The 22853-nt window shown below is 43.3% G+C and overlaps 1 protein-coding gene across 1 annotated transcript in view; it reads right to left on the bottom strand.

Moving 5' to 3' along the window:
* Positions 1-22853, bottom strand: part of LOC126416205 (trifunctional enzyme subunit beta, mitochondrial) — an 87091-nt gene that overhangs the window by 11123 nt on the left and 53115 nt on the right. Inside the window, exons 7-8 of the mRNA XM_050083797.1 lie at positions 8424-8554; positions 2052-2179 (exon numbers count right to left, since the gene is read on the bottom strand). Coding sequence (XP_049939754.1) covers positions 2052-2179; positions 8424-8554 — 259 coding nt within the window. The remainder of the gene's footprint in view (positions 1-2051; positions 2180-8423; positions 8555-22853) is intronic.

Raw genomic sequence — 22853 nt, 5'->3', positions numbered from 1 at the left:
TCTGTACCTTTCAGAACATTGTTTTTGTTTTATTTATGAAACAATTTCTTACAGTTATGTTAGGGATGTGCTGCACCGTGGAACAGATATTCATGTTATATGTGTATTTACTGACTATGAAGTTAACTTTTAGATTAGATTAGATTAGTTTTTCGTTCCATAGATCCGTGCTGAGGAGATCCTCGTGGATGTGGAACATGTCAATTTATTTTTTTTTAAGCTGAAATAACAATACTAATAGTATGAATAAATACTATAAATCATTTGTTTCTATTAAAAAATTCGTCAATGGAGTAGAAGGAGTTGGCCACTAGTAAGTCTTTCAGGCTCCTTTTAAACTGATCTTTATTTGTAACTAAATTTTTTGTGTGTGTTCCCAAGTAGTGGACCCCTTTTTGAACTAAAGTAAGTGCTTTTAAGTCCTTGTGCAGATCATTTTTGTTCCTGGTATTGTATGTATGAACCGAGCTGTTTGTTGGAAAAAGAGATATTATTTAGGACAAATTTCATTAATGAGTAAATATACTGAGAGGCAGTAGTTAGTATACCCAGTTCTTTGAAGAGGTTTCTACAGGACATCCCTGAATTTACTCCACAAATAAAACGTATTACATGCTTTTGGACTCTGAAAACTTTTGTTTGACTTGAAGAGTTACCCCAAAATATTATACCATATGACATTATGGAATGAAAGTAGGCAAAGTATGCAAGCTTTTTCATTTTTATGTCGCCTATGTCTGCTAACACTAATTGCAAATACAGATTTGTTAAGGCATTTCTGCAGTTCTGTGCTGTGCTCTTCCCAACTGAATTTATTATCAAGTTGTAATCCCAGGAATTTAAGATTGTCAACCTCTTCTATCTGTTCTTCTTCGTATTTTATGCATATGCTGGGTGGAAACCTCTTGCAGGTTCTGAATTGCATATAGTGAGTCTTTTCAAAGTTTAATGTCAGTGAGTTGGCTTTAAACCATTTATTAATATCCATGAAAATATCATTAGCAGATCTTTCTAGAACTACACTTGACATACTATTTATTGCAATACTTGTGTCATCTGCAAACAAAACGAACTCTGCTTCTGGCAGTGTAACTGATGAGAGATCATTAATGTACACAAGAAAAAGCAATAGCCCTAAGATGGATCCTTGTGGGACACCACATATAATTTCTTCCCATTCTGATGATGACTGATGACTTAATTCACTAGTCCCTTGCACTGACACACTGTTTCCTGTTAGTGAGGTACGACTTGAACCATTTTGCAGCACTGCCTGTGACACCATAGAATTCTAATTTACTTCAAAGGATGTTGTGGTTCACACAATCAAATGCCTTTGACAAATCACAGAAAATACCTGCTGCTTCTGATTTGTTATTTAATGAATTAAGTACATTTTCACTGTAGGTGTAAATAGCCTTCTCGATATCAGAACCCTTCAGAAATCCAAACTGTGTTCTTGATAATATGTTATTTGTGGTCAGATGGTTGAGCAGCTGCCTGTACATTACTTTTTCTAAAATTTTTGAGAATGCTGGCAAAAGTGAAATCGGGTTGTAGTCCGATGGTATCTCTTTATCCCCTTTCTTGAAAAGAGGCTTAACATCTGCACTTTAAACGGCTTCAATAGAAACCGTTAACAGTACTTACGGTGATCCTGGTTACACAGGCTGCATATCAGATGCTGTGAGACCAGACCACCTCTTAACTTTTTAACAACAACTTTTCACTGACTGAATTTAAGCATTTTTACCTTCACTTTTCTGAAAAATTTGAACACACACTTGATACTTCATAAGATGAACAGAGAGTTGGTAAATACTTACAAGACTTTCAACAGTGGAACAATTTCAATGATAAAACAATTGTGACATCTAATTTACACCTCCATTACATATGACCAGGAAACTTCTCCAAAGTAAATTATGCCTCTGAATTGGATGATCAATTACAACAGAAGAATTTCAGTTGTTAAAGATTAGTGCAGCACTGTGAATGTAATGGCATCACAAACTGAATTATACACAATATGTAATGTTAAATTCATATACCTTAAAAGCAGCTGATCTACAGGGTCCTGAGAGACATAAACAAAGTCTCGTAAGTAAGCCTTTGGTTTTAATCCAAGCAATTTTGCCTTTTCTTCAGGCATTATCAGGCATGCTGAGGCACCGTCAGTCTGTTGGGAAGAAAAGGGGATGTAGAAATGTCAATATTTTTACTACACTTACAATAGAAATTCAACATTGAATTCACACATATTAAAGGCGTATTGTGTTAATTTTTAAACCATATTGCATACCCAGACCCATCCCTGACACCACAGCTTAACTGCCAGACAGAATGTGTGCATATATCTGGTGTGGCAGGGGGACTGGGGGAGGCGAGGGGGGGGCGGGACTGGGGGAGGCGAGGGGGGGCGGGACTGGGGGAGGCGAGGGGGGGGGGCGGGACTGGGGGAGGCGAGGGGGGGGGCGGGACTGGGGGAGGCGAGGGGGGGGCGGGACTGGGGGAGGCGAGGGGGGGGGCGGGACTGGGGGAGGCGAGGGGGGGGGCGGGACTGGGGGAGGCGAGGGGGGGGGCGGGACTGGGGGAGGCGAGGGGGGGGGCGGGACTGGGGGAGGCGAGGGGGGGGCGGGACTGGGGGAGGCGAGGGGGGGCGGGACTGGGGGAGGCGAGGGGGGGGCGGGACTGGGGGAGGCGAGGGGGGGCGGGACTGGGGGAGGCGAGGGGGGGGGCGGGACTGGGGGAGGCGAGGGGGGGGGCGGGACTGGGCGAGGCGAGGGGGGGGGGCGGGACTGGGCGAGGCGAGGGGGGGGGGGCGGGACTGGGCGAGGCGAGGGGGGGGGGCGGGACTGGGCGAGGCGAGGGGGGGGGCGGGACTGGGCGAGGCGAGGGGGGGGGCGGGACTGGGCGAGGCGAGGGGGGGGCGGGACTGGGCGAGGCGAGGGGGGCGGGACTGGGCGAGGCGAGGGGGGGCGGGACTGGGGGAGGCGAGGGGGGGGCGGGACTGGGGGAGGCGAGGGGGGGGCGGGACTGGGGGAGGCGAGGGGGGGGCGGGACTGGGGGAGGCGAGGGGGGGGCGGGACTGGGGGAGGCGAGGGGGGGGGCGGGACTGGGGGAGGCGAGGGGGGGGGCGGGACTGGGGGAGGCGAGGGGGGGGGCGGGACGGGGGGAGGCGAGGGGGGGGGCGGGACGGGGGGAGGCGAGGGGGGGGGCGGGACTGGGGGAGGCGAGGGGGGGGCGGGACTGGGGGAGGCGAGGGGGGGGGGCGGGACTGGGGGAGGCGAGGGGGGGGGGGCGGGACTGGGGGAGGCGAGGGGGGGGGGCGGGACTGGGGGAGGCGAGGGGGGGGGCGGGACTGGGGGAGGCGAGGGGGGGGGCGGGACTGCGGGAGGCGAGGGGGGGGGGCGGGACTGGGGGAGGCGAGGGGGGGGGCGGGACTGGGGGAGGCGAGGGGGGGGGCGGGACTGGGGGAGGCGAGGGGGGGGGCGGGACTGGGGGAGGCGAGGGGGGGCGGGACTGGGGGAGGCGAGGGGGGGCGGGACTGGGGGAGGCGAGGGGGGGCGGGACTGGGGGAGGCGAGGGGGGGCGGGACTGGGGGAGGCGAGGGGGGGCGGGACTGGGGGAGGCGAGGGGGGGCGGGACTGGGGGAGGCGAGGGGGGGCGGGACTGGGGGAGGCGAGGGGGGGCGGGACTGGGGGAGGCGAGGGGGGGCGGGACTGGGGGAGGCGAGGGGGGGCGGGACTGGGGGAGGCGAGGGGGGGCGGGACTGGGGGAGGCGAGGGGGGGCGGGACTGGGGGAGGCGAGGGGGGGCGGGACTGGGGGAGGCGAGGGGGGGCGGGACTGGGGGAGGCGAGGGGGGGCGGGACTGGGGGAGGCGAGGGGGGGCGGGACTGGGGGAGGCGAGGGGGGGCGGGACTGGGGGAGGCGAGGGGGGGCGGGACTGGGGGAGGCGAGGGGGGGCGGGACTGGGGGAGGCGAGGGGGGGCGGGACTGGGGGAGGCGAGGGGGGGCGGGACTGGGGGAGGCGAGGGGGGGCGGGACTGGGGGAGGCGAGGGGGGGCGGGACTGGGGGAGGCGAGGGGGGGCGGGACTGGGGGAGGCGAGGGGGGGCGGGACTGGGGGAGGCGAGGGGGGGCGGGACTGGGGGAGGCGAGGGGGGGCGGGACTGGGGGAGGCGAGGGGGGGCGGGACTGGGGGAGGCGAGGGGGGGCGGGACTGGGGGAGGCGAGGGGGGGCGGGACTGGGGGAGGCGAGGGGGGGCGGGACTGGGGGAGGCGAGGGGGGCGGGACTGGGGGAGGCGAGGGGGGCGGGACTGGGGGAGGCGAGGGGGGCGGGACTGGGGGAGGCGAGGGGGGCGGGACTGGGGGAGGCGAGGGGGGCGGGACTGGGGGAGGCGAGGGGGGCGGGACTGGGGGAGGCGAGGGGGGGCGGGACTGGGGGAGGCGAGGGGGGGCGGGACTGGGGGAGGCGAGGGGCGGGACTGGGGGAGGCGAGGGGCGGGACTGGGGGAGGCGAGGGGCGGGACTGGGGGAGGCGAGGGGCGGGACTGGGGGAGGCGAGGGGCGGGACTGGGGGAGGCGAGGGGCGGGACTGGGGGAGGCGAGGGGCGGGACTGGGGGAGGCGAGGGGCGGGACTGGGATGTTTACTACCAAGTAATCTTTCATAGGTTGCTTGCATAAGCAGCAGTGGCTTCTGCAAGTTATTGGAATCAGTTTCTTGGATCTTGCTGCAAGGGAGTAAAAAAAACAAGACACACAAAAAACAAAGCTGTACTGTTCAGCAGAAAGTATGTTTCTCATGGAATTTGAGCACCATTCTGCACACAAAATTATTTGTATCAACAGCAACATCCTTTGAAGCAGTTCTTGAAAGATTATGCTATTTTAGACAGAATCAAATGGTTGAACTTGTCATGCACTAACAAATAATGACGCAATAAAGCAAACTTCCATACAAACGTGGTAGACTTATGGAACAAACTGCCAAAGTACAACAGCAAGATTTTAATGGGGGATTTTAATGCAAAAATAGAAAAAAGTTGTTTTTAAACCTACTATTGGAAACGAAAGTTTACATGAGAAAAGTAATGACAATGCCATTCGACTGAAATTTTGCTGCATAATGGACACGATTATTAGTAGCACAACATTCTCTCAAAGTTTTACATAAAGAAACCTGGAATTCAAGCGATGAAACAGCAAATGAAGTTGACCATACTGCCATAGTTAACAGACACAGAAAGGCAATTTAGTGATTTATGATCTTTCCGAGGATCAGACCACAATCTAATAATAACAATCAGCATCAGGCTGAAGGCAGCACACACAACAAGTATCTGATCTAGAAACATGGCCAAATTTGATCTGGAAAATGTAATCGTGACAGAGGAGATACTAAAATACAAAGCTGAGATTTCCTGTTGATATGTGGTTTCAAGTAGTATCAGAATAAGTTATGAAATGACGAGTAATGAGTGCTGGAATTGAATAAAAAGAGTCATTCACACAGCTGCAAGTAATAATATACAGAGAGGAAAGAAATGCAGGAAGTAGTAGTCTGATGAATCTGAGAAGCTGAAGAAAAGGTTATAAAATGATAAGAAATGGCTACAAGCAAAGAAGAATCCTGAAATATCTTATCAGCAGGAACAAAGACACATAATAAAACAAATAGAAAAAAAACAATACCTAAAACAGACAATATTCAGAACTATCACCCACATAATATTCAGAAAATTTACAGGCAGACACACACACACAAAATTAAAAGATGTTTTAATTACAAATCTAGGCTGATGAAGGGTACATATGGCAAATGATTACTGAACCATACAAAATCTGGACAGTCCAATCATGGAATATTTTGACATCTACTGAAATGTTGCGATCCAGAACACAACTTACAAATTCCATCAGCAGCCCTAATAATGACCAAATACCGTAACTGACATATGAACATAAGCTGGTAAGTATCAAACACCTAAAAAAAAAATTGCAAGGCAACAGAGTGACAGAATTATAGCCGAGATGCTAAAACATGTAAAAGCACTGCAGAAATGTTTCTTTCAGCTGATAAGGGTAATTTGGAAAACAGGCTATACCAAAAGAACAGAATTAATAATAGTCCAGATACATAAAAATTGAGATGAAGATTTCAGGAACTACTGGGGGAACTTCACTAGTTAATAAAAGATATAGGATTTTGAATTTTTATTACTAAACCAATTGAAACCTTAACAGTAAATACAATATGGGATTATCATAACGGCTTTCACAGGAATAGATCCACTACTGTCAGTGTACTTGTAATCAGAACAAAGTGTGGGAATGTAAACAAAAAATACATAACTTGTTCACCAAGTCTATGAAAACTTATGACTCCATTCACTGTCAAAGGCTACGGCATTGAATGACTGACTTGGGACTTCTAATTAAACTTTTAAATCTCTGTAAAATATGCATAGGTGATTATATAAGTACAGTTTTGCTATAAGGAATAAAATCTGACCTTCTAAAAATAAAACTATACCAAGACAGGGAGATACTCTATCCCTCCTTCTTTCATGTAACTTGGTGAGAGCTGTGGGGAAACAAATTAGTACCTGCTGGTATCCTCCAAACAAAGTTAATGTTTGAATTTATGCAGATGATATAGCGCACATTAGAGAAAGTGAAAGAAATAAGGCAGTTGTTTGTGAAGCTCTTAGAAGAACCACCCAAATTTGGCCTAAAAGTAGAAGATCAGTAAACAATAAACGATAGTTCAAATGTGTCATGACGAAAGAGACAACCACTCACATCCAATAATAGGCACACAAAGTCAGCACATCAAACAGTTCAAATTTCTGGGTGCAACACTGGCCAAACAAATTGAGACAAAAGTAGAAACAAAAATAACTGTAAAATGCTAACAGACTACTACCCACTACGAAACCTTCTATGGTCTAAACTCTGACAAGGAAAACTAAAACTATATCACACTCTCATCAGACCAGTCCTAACTTATGCAGCAGAAACATGAAGTTTAACTAAAAAGATAGAATATTAAATACATATATTTGAAAACAAAGTTCACAGGAAAAATCTCTTGTCCGTATTATCTACATTTACATACATCTCCACAAGCCACTGTATGGTGCATAGCAGAAGGTGCCGTGTACCACTGCTACCAATTTTCCACTCGCAAATAGGGCAAAGGAAAAACTGCTATCCATATGAACCATAATCTCTCTAATCTTATCTTCATGATCCTTGGCAGCAGTAGAATCTCTCAACAGTTAGCCTCAAATGTCACTTCTCTAAATTTTCTCAATAGTGTTTCTCAAAAATAACGTCTCCTTTCCTCCAGTGATTGCCATTTGAGTTCCCAACGCTTCTCGATAGTACTTGCGTGTTGTTCGAACCTACTGGTAACAACTCTAGCAGCATGCCTCTGAGCTGCTTTGATGTCTTCCTTTAATCCAGCCTGGTGCAGACCCTTAGCACTAACTGCACTCAACAATAGGTTAGGCTAATGCCCTATATGCAGTCCCCTTTACAAATGAACTATCCTTTCCTAAAATTCTCCCAATAAACTGAAAACTACCATTCACCTTCCCTACGACACACCTTACATCATAAGAACCAACTATAGCATGCAGAAAAAATCTGGAAGACTTACGGGCGGGCCATCTGACGGGAATGAACAAGGATCAGGTGATTTCAAGAACGTACATGATGAGGTAAGGAAGAGATCCAGGAGTACATGAGCAAATAAAATTAAAATAATATGTAACATAACAGGCATAAATAATTAGCAGGAAATAGCACAAGACAGAAGCGTTTAGGAGGAATTGTGTGCTCAGCATGGGAGCTTGGAGTCCCTTAGAAGTCAAGAAGAAGAAGAAGAAGAAGAAGAAGAAGAAGAAGAAGAAGAAGAATTCTATACTGTTGATTTGTGACTAGCTCATTAGTTTAGTTACCATCTGAGTAAGAAATGAATACTCAATTTCTTCTGTGTTGAAAATATCCATATTTTTGTGGCCTAAGCCACTGCTATACATTTTATCGACCTCAAAGCCAATAGGAAGTCCCGCTGTGCACTAACACACCAAATCCACAACTTTTTAAACAGATTAAATGTCATTCCCAGTTAGAGAAACACTGAGCATTTACACACCATAAAATAAGCATTAGTTAGATGATGCAACACTATCCACATTTACTGGAAAATACTATAGTCAACATGGCAAGCCACTACCATATGCTTATAAATAAAAATTATACTGAATACGGAGTAACACTATTAAATATAAACAACAAGCAAAATAACATTAACAATAAACAGTTACTTCTGCACAAAGTATTATCTATCCATATAATACATAGTAAATTAACATATTAACACTAAATGGAATCAGTTGTCTAAAATCTCACCAAGAAAGATGCATTTGCTGCAGTTACAGTCCCATGTGGCTTTACAAAAGCAGGCTTCAGTTTAGCCAGTTGTTCAGGGGTTGAAACACGAATACCATTGTCTTTTTCCACAAACCCATCAACTCCAGGCACTAAAAATCAAGAACATACTGTAGTTAAAAGTAATTTCAGTACCATACCAAGTTAAACAACTGACAAATGAGTTAACTTCTCAAGCACTCTAATAGGCAGCTGGCCCACTTTCAAGTTCCTTTTCCTATAGTACACTGATCGGTTAAATGATTTACGAGAAAACACGTTTCGGCATGCCACACAATTTCTTTTTCCCTTTAGTTCAAAATGTGTTTCACTTATTCTGACAAGTTCATGTCCCAAAGTATTTCAGATTGTTCATTTTCACACATTGGTTTTTAAGACTTAAACAGTTCATAGCAATATTTTATCATAAAATTTGTTTTGTCATACAATGTATTTGCATTAACTGTTTTAAACCAAAAATCAATACATGACAACAAAAATTGTGTAACACTCCTGGACATCCACAGTAAGTGCGTTGTTAAAAAGTATTGTATATGTAAAATGTCCCCATGAACCATGGACCTTGCCGTTGGTGGGGAGGCTTGCGTGCCTCAATCAGTAGTTGCAGGGGCAACAGTCTGGATGATTGACTGATCTAGGCCTGTAACACTAACCAAAACGGCCTTGCTGTTGTGGTACTGCGAACGGCTGAAAGTAAGGGGAAACTACAGCTGTAATTTTTCCCAAGGGCACGCAGCTATACTGTATGGTGAAATATGATGGAGTCCTCTTGGGTAAAATATTCCGGAGGTAAAATAGTCCCCCCCATTCGGATCTCCGAGCGGGGACTACTCGGGACGACGTCGTTATCAGGAGAAAGAAAACTGGCATTCTACGGATCGGAGCGTGGAATGTCAGATCCCTTAATCTAGTAGGTAGGTTAGAAAATTTAGAAAGGGAAATGGACAGGTTAAAGTTAGATATAGTGGGAATTAGTGAAGTTCGGTGGCAGGAGGAACAACACTTTTGGTCAGGTGAATACAGGGTTATAAATACAAAATCAAATAGGGGTACTGCAGGAGAAGGTTTAAAAATGAATAAAAAAATAGGAGTGCGGGTAAGCTACTATAAACAGCATTGTGAACGCATTATTGTGGCCAAGATACACACGAAGCCCACGCCTACTACAGTAGTACAAGTTTATATGCCAACTAGCTCTGCAGATGAAGAAATTGAAGAAATGTATGATGAGATAAAAGAAATTATTCAGGTAGTGAAGGAAGACAAAAATTTAATAGTCATGGGTGACTGGAATGCAAGAGTAGGAAAAGGAAGATAAGGAAACTTAGTAGGTGAATATGGATTGGGGCTAAGAAATGAAAGAGGAAGCTGCCTGGTAAAATTTTGCACAGAACCTAACTTAATCATAGCTAACACTTGGTTTAAGAATCATGAAAAGGTTGTCTACATGGAAGAACCCTGGAGATACTAAAAGGTATCAGATTATATAATGGTAAGACAAGAGATTCAGGAACCAGGTTTTAAGTTGTAAGACATTACCAGGGGCAGATGTGGACTCTGGTTATGAACTGTAGATTAAAACTAAAGAAACTGCAAAAAGGTGGGAATTTAACAAGATGGGACCTGGATAAACTGAAAGAACCAGAGGTTGTACAGAGATTCAGGGAGAGCATAAGGGAACCATTGACAGGAATGGGGGAAAGAAATACAGGACAAGAAGAATGGGTAGCTTTGAGGAATGAAACGGTGAAGGCAGCAGAGGATCAAGTAGGTAAAAAGACGAGGGCTAGTAGAAATCAGTGGGTAACAGAAGAGATACTGAATTTAATTGATGAAAGGAGAAAATAAAAAAAAATGCAGTAAGTGAAGCAGGCAAAAAGGAATACAAACGTCTCAAAAATGAGATCGACAGGAAGTGCAAAATGGGTAAGCAGGGATGGCTAGATGACAAATGTAAGGATGTAGAGGCTTATCTCAGGAGTGGCAAGATAGATACTGCCTACAGGAAAATTGAAGAGACCTTTGGAGAAAAGAGAACAACTTGTATGAATATCAAGAGCTCAGATGGAAACCCAGTTCTAAGCAAAGAAGGGAAAGCAGAAAGGTGGAAGGAGTATATAGAGGGTCTATACAGGGGCGACGTTCTTGAGGACAATATTATGGAAATGGAAGAAGAGGTACATGAAGATGAAATGGGAGATGTGATACTGCATGAAGAGTTTGACAGAGCACTGAAAGACCCAAGTCAAAACAAGGTCCCGAGAGTAAACAACATTCCATTAGAACTACTGACAGCCTTGGGAGAGCCAAGCCTAACAAAACTCTACCATCTAGGCAGCAAGATATATGAGACATGCAAAATTCCCTCAGACTTCAAGAAGAATATAATAATTCCAATCCCAAATAAAGCAGGTGTTGATAGATGTGAAAATTACCAACCTATCAGTTTAATAAGTCACAGCTGCAAAATACTAACGTGAATTCTTTACAGACGAATGGAAGAACTGGTAGAAGCCGACCTCGGGGAAGATCAGTTTGGATTCCGTAAAAATATTGGAACACGTAAGGCAATACTGACCCTACGACTTATCTTAGAAGCTAGATTAAGGAAAGGCAAACCTACGTTTCCAGAATTTGTACACTTAGAGAAAGCTTTTGACAATGTTGACTGGAATACTCTCTTTCAAATTCTGAAGGTGGCAGGGGTAAAATACAGGGAGCGAAAGGCTATTTACAATTTGTACAGAAAGCAGATGGCAGTTATAAGAGTCGAGGGGCGTGAAAGGGAAGCAGTGGTTGGGAAGGGAGTGAGACAGGGTTGCAGCCTATCCCCAATGTTATTCAATCTGTATATTGAGCAAACCGTAAAAGAAACAAAAGAAAAGTTCGGAGTCGGTATTAAAATCCATGGAGAAGAAATAAAGACTTTGAGGTTCGCCGATGACATTGTAATTCTGTCAGAGACAGCAAAGGACTTGGAAGAGCAGTTGAACGGAATGGACAGTGTCATGAAAGGAGGATATAAGATGAACATCAACAAAAGCAAAACGAGGATAATGGAATGTAGTCGAATTAAAGTCGGGTTATGCTGAGGGTATTAGATTACGAAATGAGATACTTAAAGTAGTAAAGGCGTTTTGCTATTTGGGGAGCAAAATAACTGCTGATGGTCGAAGTAGCAAGGATATAAAATGTAGACTGGCAATGGGAAGGAAAGCGTTTCTGAACAAGAGAAATTTGTTAACATCGATTATTGATTTAAGTGTCAGGAAGTTGTTTCTGAAAGTATTTGTATGGAGTGTAGCCATGTATGGAAGTGAAACATGGACGATAAATAGTTTGGATAAGAAGAGAATAGAAGCTTTCAAAATGTGGTGCTACAGAAGAATGCTGAAGATTAGGTGGGTAGATCACATAACTAATGAGGAGGTATTGAACAGAATTCGGGAGAAGAGGTGTTTGTGGCACAACTTGACTAGAGTAAGGGATCGGTTGGTAGGACATGTTCTGAGGCATCAAGGGATCACCAGTTTAGTATTGGAGGGCAGTGTGGAGGGTAAAAATCGTAGAGGGAGACCAAGAGACGAATACACTAAGCAGATTCAGGATGATGTAGGTTGCAGTAGGTACTGGGAGATGAAGAAGCTTGCACAGGATAGAGTAGCATGGAAAGCTGCATCAAACCAGTGTCAGGACTGAAGACCACAACAACAACATGTAAAATGAATTCATGTGCAGCATGCAAACATGCATTTTCTGGTTAACTACTGCAAAAAGTGTTGAGGAGTACACCACACAGTTGCATGAAGTGACTAGCTTGGAGATAAATGCTTAACAAATTTAATTCTGCAGTAGCAAATAATAGTACATTTACATGACCCTTCTCTGTAAGTTAACTTTTGCCTTTGAAATGAAATCTTAAATTTAGTGACTAAATTAAGTTTCAATGAATTTTTCCTACACTGGAAATTATACTGAAGCACATTACACCTAACTGCCTGCAACCTTTACACTGCTTCAAAGAACTTTCTGGAGGGCTACATTAAGGAAAGCAACTTTAAAATATTATTAAGGGGAATGTGGGTAACAGACTGGACATCTTACTACGACATACTGAATCAAATCTGACAGGCAAAAATGTATGGCACAATTTGAGTAAAAGAAATATTACACTATTAGTACACATTCTGTCACTATGGCACAGTTGACCCCTTGACTGCTACATATGTGCTCTGTGCATTCCGTGCTGAAGTGGCTTTTATTATAGCTGTACTGCTTCTCAAATGCTGGAGCCTGTGCTGAGAGATGGTATTCTGCACAATATCAAATGCTGTCATCCAATGTTTCATGAATTATCAGGTACAAAAATTTTGGTTTTAGCACATTCTGCAGTGTTGTGTCTTCACTCAAAGAATGTCAAAATTTCATTTACAACTATGAGCATAATGATATACCTTTGAGTTACTGGGTTATCGGGTTTTCTATCTGAAGGAATATCCGGAATGACAATCCCATTTCTGTCCGAGTGGACCTGCCGACTGCTATGAAACACAAACATCCGTTTTTAAGAAAACTACTAGGGTAGAAACTAGTTTTATGCATTTTACTGTCTGGTATCTTCACTCGAAGGGCTAAATTTCTTTTCATTACATGCCACAGTTACTATATCGCATCAAATTAAATAAAACATTGTGCAAAATTTTAAAGATTTTGCAAAGGTAAAAAGTGGCACATGAACTTTGCATACAGTTTTTTTTAGCTCATGTATTGCAGTGAATGAGATATAAATAAGATATTGAAATTTTATTTAAAATTGAGAGCAGAACGGTATCTCATTTCATTCTTGAATTATTGAGTTTTTGTCCGAAGCACAACCGCTTAACACACCCACTCATGTTCTTGCACACTGCAAAATGTGTCATCATAACCACTATGTCTCTATAATAGATCTGAGATATTGAAAAAAGGTTTTTGCAAATGTTGGCATGCAGAGAGAGGCATATGTCAAACGATAAATACTCTGAACTTTACTCAGAGGCATACAGAAGTAGCTCATCCACAGCAGGGAGACGTTGGCGCCTCAGGATGCTTTCAGACATGTAAAAAACCCAAGAGGTGCGCATATACGTGTCCACTGCACCTGGGGAACAGTGTAGCAGGCGGTGTATACATGCCCACAGTAGTGAAAGGGTTAATTTGGTAATGGAGGGAAGTGTGGGGCTCAAAACTGCAAAGGCAGCCCAAGACTTGACTACAGTAAGCATGTTCAAATGAGTCTGGATTGCATCAAGCCCCTTGTAAATTGATGAGAGCAGGAAATATAAATACACATGGACACCAAGCCCCACAATCTGGAAACTACTCATTTCTGAAGTCGTTGAATGTCGGCTGCCACAATGTCAGTACAAGCATTTGGGAATTCATGAAGTTCAGCTCTTTAGTATTGTGATCAAAACTGAATGTGTATAGACAAACTATTTCTGAATGGAAACTGATAGCAGTGCTGATAAAACAGCTTATCCAGAATAAAAGTTTTGTAATATTATGTGCATGTTTCATAGGAATTCATGTCAGTAGCTGACATCCAACAAACTGCAACTGGATTTAATTCTGAAGGTCTTATTTTTACAACCTATTATGTAACAGGTACAGCTCCATACAAACTATTACAGTATGCATGCCAGCAGCACAGCCAGCCATTAAGACAATAAGATTGCTTTCAAGAGCCTCACTTTAAGCTAAAGCATTGATACTGGAGTAAAGGTTTGAAACTTACATTGAGTCTTCTGTCACTTATTTGTTGAACAACTTCACAATTATAAATGAAAAGCACAATAATGTATACACTCACAGTATTAATTTATCTCATCAATTGAACTTAGACTTACATATTTTTGCGAGTGTTGTCTAAAGTAGTAGTTGAATATTGCACCCCGACAACTATAGTCTAAGTCTAATCAAGGCAACTTAAGCCAAAAACCGATTGACAACATGATAAAAAAGAAGAACATACTAATATTCTGCTCCTCATTTGTATCTTTGAAACTTCTTAAACTTAATCGGTTGGTAGATACTCTTTCTACAAACAGAAATAATACCTCTAACCAGAAGTAGTTAAGAACAAAGGGAAAATAATAAAAAAGAAGAATCAATATAATTCCTAAAAATATAGAAATTGCTTGTAGGCTGCTCAAGGGGTCAGTACACAGAAGAAATGACTCGTCACGACATGAGCGGACGTGCTGAAGGGCACGAGATATGGCTGCCAGCTCTGCAGTGAAAACACCGCAGCCATCTGGCAAGTAGTGTTGCTCAGTATGTCCTCCATCAACATATGCAAAGCCTACATGACCCATCAGTCATCCAGCTGTCGGTGTAAATCACCTCATGGCCCCAGTACATGTCAAAAAACTAGAGGAAGTGATAGCGGAGAGCAGCAGGGTTAACGGAGTCCTTACAGCCATGCGAAAGGTCCAGAAGAATCTGCAGACAAGGTGCACACTAAGAAGGTGTATGTGAATGGACCTCAAGGAGAGGGACTCCAGCCTCCACCAGTACACAGGTTACCCGACTTGTTCTAAAAGCTCCAGTCACTACACGAACATCACAGTGGTGCACTAAGTTGAGTAAATGCAAGGCTGAGGGCGCCACCGAACCATAAACCAGACTCCCATAGTCAAGGTAAGATAAAACAAGGGCTATGTACAGCTGCTGCAGTGTAGAGCAATCTGCACCCTTTGGTGTAGCTCAGGCAGTGGAAGGTATTGAGGTGCTGCCACAGCATTTCCCCTTAAGCTGACGAAGGTGAGGAAGCCAAGTCCTAAGAATCGATATGCCCGCACTACAGTGAATGGATCATCATTAAGGTAATGTTCTGTTCTGGATGAATGGCGTGATGCCAACAGAAATGCAGGACACATGACTTCGTGGCTGAAAATAAAGCCACAGGATAGAGCCCATGACAGCCTCGTGAATGACTCTCTGTAGGCAGTATGAAATGCTGAAGTCTTTGACATGGAAAGTACGGGGCAACAGGAAATCTTGGATAAAAATTGGGAGCAGGCCCCACAGACCCCACTCATACAATGTGGCAATGATATGTCACCAGGTCGTGTCACATGCTTTAAGTAAGTCAAAAAAGAAGACAACCAAATTTTGTCACCTGGAAAAGACTGCTCAGATGGCAGACTCGATGGACACAAGATTATCAGTGGTAGAGCAACCTTGGCGGAAGCCACCCTGACTTGGAAACAGTAGGCCACGTGACTTCAGGACACAACCCAACTGCCGACACACCATACGTTCCAGCAGCAAAGAAACTTGGTGAGGCTGATGTGCCAGTAGCTATACACATGAAGTGGGTTTTGACCAGGTTTGAGTACCGGAATGATAGTGTCCTATCGCCACTGCGACGGAAAGATGCCATCGCACCAGATCCAGTTGAAGATGACAAGGAGATGTCACTTGTAGTCAGATAAGAGATGGTTAATCATCCAACTGTGGATCCAGTCTGGCTCAGGAGCTGTGTCGGGGCAATGTGCAAGGGTGCTGAGGAGCCCTCACTATGTAAATGGGGTGTTATAGTGTTCACAGTGGCGTGTAGTGAACAAGAGGACTTTCCTTTCCATCCACTCTTTGAAAGTGCAAAGGGCTAGGGGGGGTAGGTATCTGATGCAGAGGCTCGAGCATAGTGCTCAGCAAAGTCCTCGGTAATAGCGTTTGTGTCAGTAGGTAACACACCATTGGTGTTAATGCCAGGGACACCTATTGGGGTCTCGTACCAAAAAGATGCCTCATCTTTGTCCAGACTTGCGAAGGTGACTTACAGCACCCAATGGTCGACCTGTACCTCTCCCAACACTCCTGGTTCCGTCCTTTTATAAGCTGGCGAACGCAGGCACAGAGCCACTTAAAGGCTATTAGGTGCTCTAGGGAAGGGTGCCATTTACGTCTCTGTAGAGCTCGCCGACACACTAATTGCCTCATCAACTTCTGGCGATCACCATGGGACTGTTTTTCGCCGAAGTCACCCTAAAGAACAAGGGATCGCGTTTTCCGCTGCAGAAATGATCGTTGTAGTGACCTGCTTAATGATAACATCGATGGCACCATGTGGGGATATTCAGCAGTGACAGCAGAGGTGAAGGTTTCCCGGTCTGCCTTGTTTAAAGCCCATCTGGGAAGGCATCCATGGGCATGGTGCTGGGGGGGTGAAAGGAAGATTGAGAAGTGGTTACTACCACACAGGTAGTCATGTGCTCTCCAGTGGATTGATGAGAGGAGGCCAGGGCTGCAAACCGAGAGATCAATAGCCGAATATGTTCAATGTTACACACTGAAATGTGTGAGGGCATCTGTATTTACGAGGCAGAGGTTGAGGTTGAGTTGTGACAGTAAATTTTCAACCTCCCTAACTCAGCCAAACACCGAAAGTAAAATGTTTAGGGTGTTGATTAATCTGTGGAGCCAATACGTTCAGGAGTACTGCACCTTCTGGAGGAAGACATACATTGCAGACAGTTATTTCCTGCGTCACCCTTGGGTCATTCCATGTCAAGTCACCCAGGCCTTGACACCAAACATGTCAGATTTTGATGAAACTTGGTACAATTACTTCTTTTATCATCCTGAAAGCACTTGTAAAATTTTTTTGCTCTATCTCTTAGTTTTTTTTTATAAATTTTTAAGGTTTTTAGATTTGGCGTTGTTTCAGCAGTCGGAAATCTTAACTTAAACGTGTCCTCACAACTAAAAAAATTTTTTATGTTAAAGAATACTCAAGATACCAGTATGAAATTTTGGAATAAGTTTGTGTATTATATCTAAATGTTAAAGAAATTACCATAAAGATATATTAAAATCTTCCAAATGAAAAAAAAATTACAATTAGTTGTTGGTTTTTTTTTGTTTAGTTTTACAAAAACTGCAATATCTAGAGTCTCAGACCTGATAGAAAGCTCAAATATGTTTTAAAATACTCTTAATTGTATAGGCTATTAGAGAAAAGAAAAATTATGTTGGCTTTTTAACCTGTTCAATAGTTATCTAATTTTTTAAATAATATTAATTATATTTTAAAAATAAAAAGTAGCAAGTGACTTAGACACCAAAAATAAGTTTTTGTCTTCTTGGAGTAACAATGTATGCTTGGATTTTGTTTTGTTATTCCTGCGTTTTGAAGTAAAAAATTATTACAGTGTTAAATAGTGCTTGGATAGTATTTTATTAAATTTATTCGAACTTTCAGTAAGTACTGTTACTTAGTTACAGAGCTTCTTTTCCAATATCCTATAAAAGTAACCAGAACAGTAATCAGACCAAAAGTGAAATCAGTATGTCAGATATTCAAACCTGTAGCGTAGGGTTATTTAAAAAAATCTGTTTCCAAACAACCTACACACCTTCAAAAAAGTTACAACCGGTATCTGAATTGAGTGAGGAAGAAAAAAATTTGATCCACTTACGATCTGGAATTAATCTGTGTGAATTTAAGAATATACTACTTTTTAAATGTTTTTGAAAAGTATCAAACAACATGTGTAGACCCACTAAAAAAAACACAAAAAGCCCATCAAAAGTCATTGAGAAGTGTAGGCTTGGATCTTTCTAAACAATTACTGACAAAAAATAGTAGCATAAAACCTGGACAAAAGCTTTGCTCAACATGCCGTAACTTTTGTGAGGAAAATTAAGAGTTGAAGTCAATGAAAGTGAAACAGATGATGAAGTCATGGTTGAATTAGAATCATTGGAATCCAGAAATGAATCCCTCGTACAAACAAACATTGCTCTTGATAATTTAGGTTTAACACCGATAAAGCTTCATGGCTTGTCAGAACGAAGTAAAGGATCTTATTTTAAAAGGAAGGTTAGTAGTATTGAAAAGACTGCAAAAAAGGCGGTCTCAAAAGCATTAAAATAGGATGCACCAAGTTCTGATGATGACGAAGAAGATACAAGTGTGGTTGCGAAAGCAAAGGATTTTGATGTAATGATTTCTCTTATGAAAGAGAAGATGTCATCTGTTGGAGTTCTAGAAAAATCCAGATTATGACCTTGGCTCCAGATTCTTGGAGTCGAAATAAAGTGATGAAAGAATTTAATGTAAGTGAGTACATGGTGCGACAAGCTAGAAAGATAAAATCTGAAAAGGGTATTTTGGAAACTCCTGGTCCAAAAAAGGCAAAACTCTTTCTGAAAATACAGTAAGACTTGTAACTAATTTTTATGAAAAGGATGAAAGTTCCAGAGTGCTACCTGGAACAAAAGACAAAGTAAGTGTTCAAAAAAATGTGTACATGCAAAAAAGACTCATTTTGTGTAACTTGAGAGAACTCTATTATTCTTTCAAATGGGATAATCCCGAGGTAGAAGTTGGATTTTAAAAATTTTGTTTCTTGAGACCTAAATGGTGTATCCTTGCTGGTGCTGCAGGCACACACACTGTGTGTGTATGCAGTATCCACCAGAATGTTAAACTATTATTGGATGCTGTGAAAATTGAAGAATCTTATAAAGACCTAATTAAGATGCTTGTGTGCAACACGGAAAACCAAAACTGCATGCTACATCATTGCGACAGCTGTCCTGCAAATGCTGCACTAACTGAGTACTTAACTGAAAAACTAAGTGAAGATTATGATTTAGAAGAAGAAATTGTAATCAGTCAGTGAGTTAACACAGACAGGGCAGAAATGATCAAACAGTATATCAGTGTTGAAGACTACATTTCTTTATTGGTTAGGTCATTGGAAAAGCTCACCCCGCACTCGTTTATAGCAAAATCCCAATCAGCAGCCTTTAAAAGATTGAAAGAAGACCCACCACCCAAAACAGCAATTATTGTGATGGATTTCAGTGAAAATTATTCCTTTGTTATACAAAATGAGATCCAAAGTTACCACTGGAATAGAGGTGGTTGTACTCTACACCCAGTTGGAATTTTCCTAGGATATGAGGAAAACAATGTTTTTGGTTCCAACCACTGTTTTATTAGTGATGACCATGAACATGACACTGGTTTTGTTAACTTTGTACAAAAAGAAATTACAAAGTGGCTGTCATTACATCATACTGACATTGACTCAGTTCACTACTTTACAGATGGTTGTGCTGGGCAGTACAAAGATAGAAACAGTTTTAAAAATTTGACTGAACACTTGAGAGACTTTAATTTGAAGGCCCAACACTCTTTTTTTGCAACAAATCATGGGAAGTCAATTTGTGATGGCCTAGGAGGAACTATTAAAAGAATTTTAAGGAAAGCCAGTCTACAGCTTTCGGATGAAGAACAAATAATGACAGCAATCGATGTGTACAAGTTTTGTGAAAAAAATATTGAAAACATTCATTTTCACTTTATTGACAAAAAAGAAGCTGATTTGCTACGGTTAAAACTAGAAAAACGTTTTTTCAGCAACCCGAACCATTCCTGGAACAAGAAGTTTTCATAACTTCAAACCACTTCCAACAACCAACCTTGAAATTAGAAGGACTACAGATAGCGTAAAACCCTCCTTAGTCTTTTCTTTCCATTCTTCTTCTGATTGGGTTCGTGTTGAACCATGCAAATCATGATGGTAACTGGTACTTTGGACAGGTAAAAACAATATTCAATGATGAAGAAGATGCAGAAATTCTATTTCTACATCCTTCAGGACCAGCTGCATCATTTTATTGGCCTGAAAGAGAAGATTCTTGCATAGTGCCTTTGGAGCACATAGTCTGTGTAGTAGACGCACCTCAATCAAGCGGCACTGGAAGAATGTATTACTTCAAAAAAGACTGTATCAAAAGAACTGAAAGCTCTTGGATGAAGTGGAAAAACAGTTTGAATCAGCATTAATGTAAAAATTCAATGTTTCAAGCAATCAGTTGGGTTATACGTAAGTGTTGTAAGAACACTATCTTTGTACATAATTCTAATGTAATCTACTATAATTAATAAACATGTTAAAAAGCCGTCATTATTTTTGTTTTATCAAGTAGCCTATATGTTTAAGAGTAAATTAAAAAAAATTGAGCATTCTATCAGGTTTGAGACTCTAGACATTGCAATTCTTATAAAACAAAACATCTGTTAAAAAAAGAATATATAGACCTATATATTTCATAGAAAATAATATATTTTAACAGTATCATTTTTATCTTCAAATATGTATAATAAATAAACTTGCTGCAAAAATTCATGATGTTATCTAAAAGAGTTTTTAAGATAAGCAATTTTAAAGTTTTGAATACAAATTAAATTTACCATTTCCGAAGGTTCGGGAAACGCAAAACATAAAAACTTTAAAAATTTATTAAAAAAAAACTATAAGAGATACAGCAAAAAAAATTTGCAGGTGTTGTCAGGATGGTATTAGAACCATTTGAGCCAAATTTCATGAAAATCTAAGGAGGTGGGTGTAAAATTTATTTTTTATTGGGTGATTTGATATGGAATGACCCCCTTATCCTGACAGCCACAGCTTCAAGAGGGGTTTGAAGGGGCACAGGTTCACTACATACTGAGTTCAGGACAGACACAAACTCCACCTGACACTATTATAGTCGCTACGGTTCCCGTAATATTCCTTATAGCTGGGGAGGGCAGGGGCCCGCATTGCCGGGAACCAGGTTTCCTGGAAGGCAATACTGAAAGCAGGTGTATAGCTTAACAGTTGCCATAGCACAGCCAAGTGGTGGAAAAACCGCCACAATTCCACTGGAGGATTACGTGATTGTGAGACTGGGAAGGCATGAAACGTTCAATGAGGCTGTCTACGCCTCAGGGTCACCTTCTGTCGCCAGATGAGTACCTGTGCGATCGACATCCATAGTGTCTGAGGGCCCAGCAAGATCTAGTTCTTCAATGGATGCTAGAATCTCCACCTCATCCTCAGACACAGAGCTTGTAGGTAGTGGTGTGGGTGTCACCGCAGTGCCTTGGTTCTTAGGGGTATTTTCTTTTGCGGTTTCTCTCGCTGCTCGTTAGGTAGATCTGGCTGGAAGGCATCACTGATTCAGTCTTAGCAACTGAGGAAGACCGTGAAGCTCTACAACCAGCTACCTGTGGTTGCTTCAGCCACTGATGAGTGTCAGCTTTGGCACTGGTAGGAACCTGGGAAGGGAGTGACCCCAAGGGATCCATTCCTGGCGCAAGGAGCCGAAGAAGACTTACGCTTCTCTGGATCAGAAGTGGGGACTGACATTACTGATGGTTGGGGGTGGGGTGGGAGGTGGGGGGAAGGGGGGTGTTGCTCCTGAAGAAAGTTGTGCAGGAGCAACATGGAGGGAAGTGCCCCCCATAATCAAGAGGGCAGGTGGAGTCGGACAGCTCTGAAAGCCAACTGTGTGAGGCGGAACAAAAGGTGTCGTCATAGCGGCGGCATAGGTTGACATCATATGCCCAGGATGTAGCCTCTCATTTTCTCTCAGTCTCAATGCAGGTCGGTCGGTCCATGGTCTTGTAGTCCATTATTTTTCTTTCTTTCTGGAGAATCTTGCAGTTTGGTGAGCAAGGTGAATGGCACTCTCCGCAAGTGGAAAAAGGTGGGAGGTGGGGCACAGGGAGTATTGGGATGTGAAGAATGTCCTCAATACAGACAGGTGATGCTGGAAGTACAGAGGGAAGACACATGGCCGAACTTCCAGCACTTAAAGCACCACATCGGGGGTGGAATATATGGCTTTACATCACCTCGAGTAATGTGTCACCCTCAAAGGCCAAGATGAAGGCACTGGTGGCAACCTGATGATCCTTCGGACTCCAGTGGACGTGCCAGATGAGTTGGATATCTCACTGCTCTAAATTGGCGTACGGTTCATTGTCAGACTGCAAAAGAAGATCCCTGTGAAATACGATACCCTGGACCATATTTAAGCTCATATGAGGGTGTGATAGATACAGAAACACCCCCCCCCCCCCCAGCTTGTCACAAGCGAGTAAGGCCCCTGACTGGGCAGAGGATGCTGTTTTGATCAAGACCAGACCAGATCTCATTTTGGACAAGTCCTCCACCTCCCCAAAACTCGTTATCTAAATGCTCCACAAAAAACTGACGTCTCATTGACAAGAAAGATTCCCCGTCAACTCTTACATATGAAGCACAGGGGTGAATAAGTTTCACTGTCATCCTTAGTCTGGCGTTCCTCCCGTGGTATTGCCGGAGGGGGGAGGAGGACGGGGTGGGGGACGATTTTGTGTCATATTTCCTAACATTAAGGTTAAGACCCTGATCGCTTACAGACGGAAGAGATCACGTACTATGCTTCAATACGTGTCATCTGCCCTGACACCACCCACTCTGACCAGGGGCCCTCCCCACGGGCGCCACCTAGCCGCAGCAGAGGCCACCTGGGAGGATGGCCATTGCCAGAAGTCCCAATGCCACAGGGTGATGGGCATCT

This window comes from Schistocerca serialis, chromosome 8 (genome assembly GCF_023864345.2).
Source record: "Schistocerca serialis cubense isolate TAMUIC-IGC-003099 chromosome 8, iqSchSeri2.2, whole genome shotgun sequence".
In the NCBI taxonomy this organism is placed as follows: Eukaryota; Metazoa; Arthropoda; class Insecta; order Orthoptera; family Acrididae; genus Schistocerca; species Schistocerca serialis.
Note: the sequence above shows the minus strand (reverse complement) of the source record. Positions and strands in the feature narration are given on the sequence as shown.